Here is a 7,209-nt window from a genome sequence, read left to right on the forward strand (position 1 = left end):
CCGCCGCCTCCCTTCCCTCCCCCTCCCCCAATCAAGTCCCCCTCCCTCGTCAGCCCAAAGAGCAATCAGGGTTCCCTGCCCTGTGGGAAGTCCAAGGAGAGATTGTAATTCTTATGTTTGTTTTGTTCCTCTCTCTCTCTCTCTCTCTCTCTCTCTCTCCCTCTCCCTCTCTCTCTCCTCTCTCTCTCTCCCTCTGTTTCTGTCTCTCTGTGTGTAAAAGTGTTACCATGTGGCCCAGGCTAGCCTAAGCCTAGAGCTTATTGTATATCCCTTGCTGGCCTTTGCTGAGGTTAGCTTTGAACTTTCGATCCTCTGCCTTAGTCTCCCAAGTGCTGAGGTTACAGGAGTGAGCCATCATGCCCAACTGGGATAGTATTCTTAACTAGGACAGGTTACTGCCCAGCATCTTTTCCTATTATTTGAGAATTCAATGGTATAATAAAGGACATTAATAGTTGAAAAATAGTGACTTCTAGGGATTCTTCCTTTTCACATACTATATTAGTTTTCTTTTAAATTATTTCTTCTTTAAATATCCTAACCTAATATACAGATGACATTTTGTACTTCTTTTTACCTTGAGTGATTTGGTAAATTTAGAGTTCTGCAGATACGGAGAAATGTCAGTGCTGTTTAAAGTCTTATGTACTTAAAGTTAAGTGATTCTCCAGCTTGGCTGCTCTCATTCCCAAAGGCAGCATTTCTAGTCGAATATCTGCCTGGGTGGAATAGTCCTGACTGCCAAAGGATGGGGAAGGAACTTGGAGTAGCAGATTTGCTTCTTCAGTTGAAAGGTTTTCACTGAAGACAATCCCTCACCCTGTTTTCAGTCCCTAACTTCTGCTGTTTCCACTGCTACTGAGTCTGGAGCCTTTAGAAACTCCAGAGGAAGGACATTCTGTCCCTGTCTCTGCAGCAGGGGACACGTTGAGGGTATTCATCTAGCTGTGTGATGGGTAGGGAAAGAACATGAGCATCCAGACTCTCAGTCTTCTAATTTCTTGTCCTCTTTGCCATTTTTTTATTGTGTTTGTTGTCATCATTTTCTGCTTCTTCATCTTCTTAGTTCTAGGAATCAAATTGAGTGACATCCCTAGCTCTTGATTTTTTTTTTTTTAATACAAGATTTTGTTAAGTACTCCAGGTTAGCCCTCAAACTTGTGGTCCTTCTGTCTCTTGCCTTCTTAAGTCCTAGGATCAAAGGTGTAAGCTATCATCATGTCCATTTCATATAAATATTTGCCTGTCATTATTCTTATATGTTCAGCCCTAACATATGTTGTTTGCATTTCAAGGTCTGTGCTATCTTAGGCATTCTGTGACGTCAGGTGCCCCCCACCCTGCAGCTCTGTTATTCTGTTTTCCCCTGTGTTATGTGTCACTGGATATATTCTGTTTTTCCTTTTCCAAAAACGTATTAAACTATTCTTTTCATTTATAATGGTTTAGATGAGAAGGTCCCTATAGTTCAGATGTTTGAATACTTGCTCCTTGGTTAGTGGAGCTGTTTGGATGAATTTAGGAGGTTATGGCCTTCCTAGAGAAAGTATGTCACTTGGGCTTTGAGGCTTCAAAGCCATTTCAGTTTGCTCTTTCTTTTTGGAGCTTGTGGTTCAGTCTGTGAGCCCTTAGCTTCTGCTCCAGCTACCATGCTTGCTTGCTGCCATGCTTCCCTGCTGTGATGGACTCTATTCCTGGAACTGTGAGCCCAAATGAACCCTTCTTTCATGCTGCCGTGGACACGGTGTTTCGTCACAGCAACAGAAAGTGACAACCATCACTATTTCTGCTTTCTCTTCCGATGGACTCACATTCTATCATATGGGCATTTGTGGGGCTTTAGGAGGGAGAAGAAAACCACCTGTGCTTAAACTTGCCTTGAAAACTGGAGGTATGGGAACTTGCTGCTAGGTTTGTCTTCTGTTGGTTTCAGTCAATCAGTGCTTTAACCAGACCAACAATGAGAATCTGAAACTTGTCAGTTCTTTGATTCCTTAGTACCTTCTGCTAATCATAGTATAGTTTCAGTACATAAAATTTAGGGTCTACAGAAGAATATAAAAATGGAAATTTCTATTCATCTAAGTTGTTTAAAAATATATAAAATTAAACGAAGTGTATTTGTACAGTCCTGTAATTCTAACACTTGTGAGGATGAATTGGAAGGATTGGGAGTTCCCTACAACCTGGGGTCTATGATGAGATCCTGTCATAAGAAAGTGAAAATTGAATTCATGTTACCTATGTTATTTTTTTTTAACGTTCAGTCCTTATATAGTGCTTATTACATGTCAGTATCTTGAGTATTTTTAACTCAATAAGTTATATGTAATTATTTTTATTCTCCCTTTTTTCTTATAACATCTCGTGAGTTTATCTTCTATTGTTATTTTTCAAATGCGGCTACATACTACTCTAATTAGGATATGCAGTTCCCCTGCTCTACTACAAGGTGATCTGATCACTCCTTTCTTTCACTATTTTATTTAGTGTCAGGGATTGAACTGAGGAGAGGATATCATGAATGTTAAGCACATACTCTTGCACTGAGCTACATTTTAGCCCTTGTTTTAAAAACTTTTTATTTTGAGACACAGCCTTGCTAAATTACATGGCCTGCCTTTGAGCTTACTCTGTAGTCCTGGCTGACTTTGAATTTGCAATCTTTCTGTGTTAACTTCCAAATTGCTAGGATTACAGGGTCATACCACTAAGCCCAGTTGGCATTTCGTGATACCTATTTCCAAGCAGCCATTTAATAAATGACATGGTTTATGCTGCCAGTCAGGTTGCTCAATTAATCTGTACTTTTTATTTAGTTTTAAAGTTAACTGTGCATATACCAGTATTTCCAGTCCCTGCTTTTTTAAAATAATATATGTTATTGAGTATGTAATTGCATTCCAGACAGTATTGGGCTGTGAATGTAGAGTTTAACCAGACGTCTGGCTGCAGGGATCCATCCCTGGGCACTCTGAAATTGTGCACTGAATTTCGTGTGAATCTACATTTGCAGGGTAGGGTGGGGGTGGGTTTGTGGCAGGGGAAACAACACTTTCATGATATTCTCAAGAGTGGAGGGAAAAATACTTAAGAATACTGTGAATACGTTCACACTCCAGCCTTCAAAGGAGCCAGCACAGTTGTTTTCAGTTTCACAGTTGAGGGTCACAGAGGTTAAACCATTTGTTTCTGTTCAGGTAGCTAGTGAGTAGTGGAACTCAAACCAGAACTCAAGATTTTACCCATATCTCTTTGTACATATATGGTGATTTCATGATAACTTTGCTAAGTGCTATTGGATTTGAGGTAAGAGTCTACTTTTCCATTTTGGTAATACCATCGAAAGAGAAGGTTAAGTATGGTGGCATGGTACATTCTTAGAGAATTCAGTATTTGCAGTGTTATTTTCTGGACTTTTATTGGGCACACAATAGCACTTGGGTTCTGGGATCTACTTAGTGTGGTGATCTCTTTGAAAAGTTAAGTATCAACATTTGCTAACTTATGGTTTTGTTTTTGTCCCCTCAAGATTTTTACATTGCTAAAATCTCAGTTGCATTTTCTTTAGAATTTGAAGGGAGGTGTGCTCTGTTGTCATTTTCAACCAGTGATTCATGGTGAGAGACTTTTTAGGCTAGTTTTCCAGTTAATGCAGAAGGTGGATGGTGATTTGGCATCTTTGTACACATTGTTGTCAAAGTAGTTCCTGCTGAGAGAAGAATGCTATTATGGTCGGGCGATCAGGCTGCTAAGTTATTTGTGATGTTTATATTTGCCTTCATGTCTGAAAGAGGAGTTTCATTAAAATGACCCACCAGTGACCATTTTGCAGTGCCACAATACATTGGTGATAAAACTAGGAACCTCAGCCAGAGGGGCAGTCTGGGTGTGAGAAATCAGACTACTCTGTGGAAGAGAAAGTGTGGGATGTAAAGGTTTTAGAATGGCCTGCCTGCTAGCATTAGTGTGAGCCCCAGGTTCCATAGGCCAGAGAGTATATGTTTGCAGGGACTGCAGGTAGTTAAGTCATGTAGAGTGAAGGGGAAGAGGACGGTATGTCAATTAGGAAACTGTTGAGTTGGAGTTAAACTGTAGGGAATCCATTATGCAGGTGAATAAATGCATACTGAATATCACAGCATTTTTTTATTTAAAACTACCACATTGATAATGACCATTTAAACAGTCCCTTTTTGTAACAGTGGGCATACAATGGCTTTGCAGGATCACTGTGAGTCTTTCACAGCCACTACAGCAATCCTTTGCCCTCCAAATCTGGACTCTTTAGTCCCATCTGTCTCTTCTGAGCTGTTGTTGCCCTTGCCCTTTGTACATTATTGCACACTATAGAGGTCTCTTTGGGGTACCTCCTGCTGACAATTCTAGATTTTGCTGTAAAAACTCTTTAGAGCAATTTATTTCCTAACTCTTAATTGTTCAGCATTAGATATTACCATTATGAAAAATCCTAAATTCCTTGTTGCCTAAAAAGGAATGAGGTAGAAAGAAAATGTATGTACAAGTCCTGGGCAGCATTAGTTTCTTCTGCGTCGAGGGGAAGAGTAGCTGGGTCTTCCCGGTCCTCTTCCTTGGGACAGGGTGTGCTTTGTCATTTTGATGGACCACTCTGGGCTAATAATCTCTTAATGAGGGGAAGCTGTTTTCTCAGACAAGCTCTGGAATATAAAATTGTAATTTAGATCACTAGTTCTTAAGAAAATAATGATACAGATAACCATTAAATTAATCATTCATCTATAATCTTTAAGAAACGTTAATTAATATTTAAGAATTTTCATGTTTTTGTGGGGAATTTGTATTTCAGATTCTCAATTACCATTATGATAGTGTAAGAAAATTTATTCTTTTTTGGTTCTTGTTAAGATTGATTTATATTGTTCTAATTGCTTAAGTAATATATCAAAAGTTTAATCTTTTTGATTGACATCTAATTTTTTTTAAACAAGCACATTTTTTAAACATTAGAAATTACAGACCATCTGGACACAATTGCGAAAATACCATTTTTGCAAGCAATCAGGGATGGAAATATCTTATCTTTAGGGGATTTTTGAGTGATTTATAAGTAGAAATGCCTATCAGATAGAGGCTAGCCTTGTGATCTTAATAATTGTGAAGGGTTATTAGGAGCCCTCATGACCTCTGTGACCACTGATGACTTGGGGTTCTGTGCTGTTGGAATAAATGTGTTTCTGGGTGACCTTAAGCTACACTGTTACCTCTGTTTAGGCTCATATCCTTAAGCTTTCCCACACAGTAGATTAAGATTTCTTTATGTGTCTTAAGCTTTTTTGTTCTTTGTTTTTATAACAGCTTCTTTATTTTAAAGTGACTTTGTTATTATTCTTGTATAATTTTCTTTACATAAGGGTTTTCTTTGTGTAAAGCAATCTTTGAAAATAAAAATGATCAAAATCTTTCATTTTAAGGTAACAGAAGATATAAAAAAAAATACTTTCTCAGATTCCATATGCTTCTCACCAGACTATTGGGGAAAGACATTAGCTTAAGCAAATGCTGACTTTTCTTCTTGTGCTGTATCTCCTGTAACTATTGGCAAGCCAGTAGGTTAATTTGTAGTTTTTACTTTGCAGATGATGTGATGCCAGGTACTTACTGTGAAATTGACTTAGATAAAGAGAAGAGGGATGCATTTGTATATGCTATCAAGAATCACTATTGGTACCAGATGTACATAGATGACTTACCAATATGGGGTAAGTACTCTGTTACAAACTAGGACTTCATATAACCAGTGTGGTGAGGTGCCTGTCTTCCAGATCATGGTGGAAATGTTCTTCTACTCTTTGCCCCAGAATAGTCTTTAATGATTCCTCCTACTGGAGGCATTCTGATGCTGCCAGACCTTATAGGAAACTCTCACGATAAAAGGTCTGTACAGTGAAACTTTTCTGACTGTAGGAATTCAGAGGTTCTTGGAACATTGGAAATTTCCTTTCCCCCTAGTTTCTTCACAGCTTATTTTCTCTTAAATATATCTAGAGGGACTGAGTAGGATTTTAAAAATTTACCTCTTGGGGGCTGGAGAGATGGCTCAGAGGTTAAGAGCATTGCCTGTTCTTCCAAAGGTCCTGAGTTCAATTCCCAGCAACCACATGGTGGCTCACAACCATCTGTAATGCCCTCTTCTAGCCTTCAGGCATACACACAGACAGAATATTGTATACATAATAAATAAATATTTAAAAAATTATCTCTTTATGTGCCACTGTAGTATGCTTTTAGGGGCATGATAATTTCTTGAGTGTTTTATTTTACTGGTTCCTTTGTCATTTTCCAAAACATTCAATATTGAAGAATTATTCTTGTTTAGCTCTTGCTTATCCATACTGTTGGGGAAGAAACATGATATGATTAATACAAATTTAGGCATAGTCCAAAAGTAACTTAAATAATTAAATTATTTGAGATCCAAGGAATACCATAGGCAATTACCATAGGCAACATGTTTGATTGCAAATTTTTCTGTCTCTAGATATATGCTCTATGTATAAGAATTACCTTTTAATCTTAAAATTGTTAGCCGATCATTGTTTATCTGCAGCAAAATTGACTGAGCACATTAGATCAGAATTTAATATATTAAAGAAATTTATGAGAAATTTAATCTCTTGGGAAGAAGAGGCAGGAGGATTTCTTTGAGTTTAAAGCCGTCCTGGTCTTCTTAGCAAGTCTGAGGCTACCCAAGATTACATAGTGAGACAATGTCTTATAAAAAGAAAAGCCAATCTCAAGAGATATTTGTATACATTATTATTACTCTGCTCTGTGTTAATTAGGTATATAAAATAAGCATTTTGTATAAATGATCGTATTAGTGTTATAGGACAGGCATTTCTGTGGTCAGCTCTGAGGGTGGTAGAAGACAGGCTAAATATTTGCTAAAGATTTCTGAACTTATAGTTCAGAATATAATTTAATATAGTTTAGAATATAGTTTAATGGGGAGAACCGATTAAACAAGACTTTTCTTCATTTGTAGTGAAAACAGATTCCTTTCATAGTTCTCCTATTATGATATTATTATTATTTATAATTTTTTTCAAATATTTATTTATTATGTATACAATATTCTGTTTGTGTGTATGCCTACAGGCCAGAAGAGGGCACCAGACCTCATTACAGATGGTTGTGAGCCACCATGTGGTTGCTGGGAATTGAACT

The 7,209-nt window shown here is 37.6% G+C and overlaps 1 protein-coding gene across 1 annotated transcript in view; it reads left to right on the top strand.

The window, feature by feature from the left end:
* Positions 1-7,209, top strand: part of Tm9sf3 (transmembrane 9 superfamily member 3) — a 51,728-nt gene that overhangs the window by 12,804 nt on the left and 31,715 nt on the right. The window contains exon 3 of the mRNA XM_050146186.1: positions 5,619-5,761. Within this exon, the coding sequence (XP_050002143.1) occupies positions 5,619-5,761 (143 nt within the window). The remainder of the gene's footprint in view (positions 1-5,618; positions 5,762-7,209) is intronic.

The sequence above is a fragment of the Alexandromys fortis genome, unplaced genomic scaffold (genome assembly GCF_014885135.2).
Source record: "Alexandromys fortis isolate MF-2015 unplaced genomic scaffold, M_Fortis_MF-2015_v1.1 scaffold_16, whole genome shotgun sequence".
NCBI lineage: Eukaryota > Metazoa > Chordata > Mammalia > Rodentia > Cricetidae > Alexandromys > Alexandromys fortis.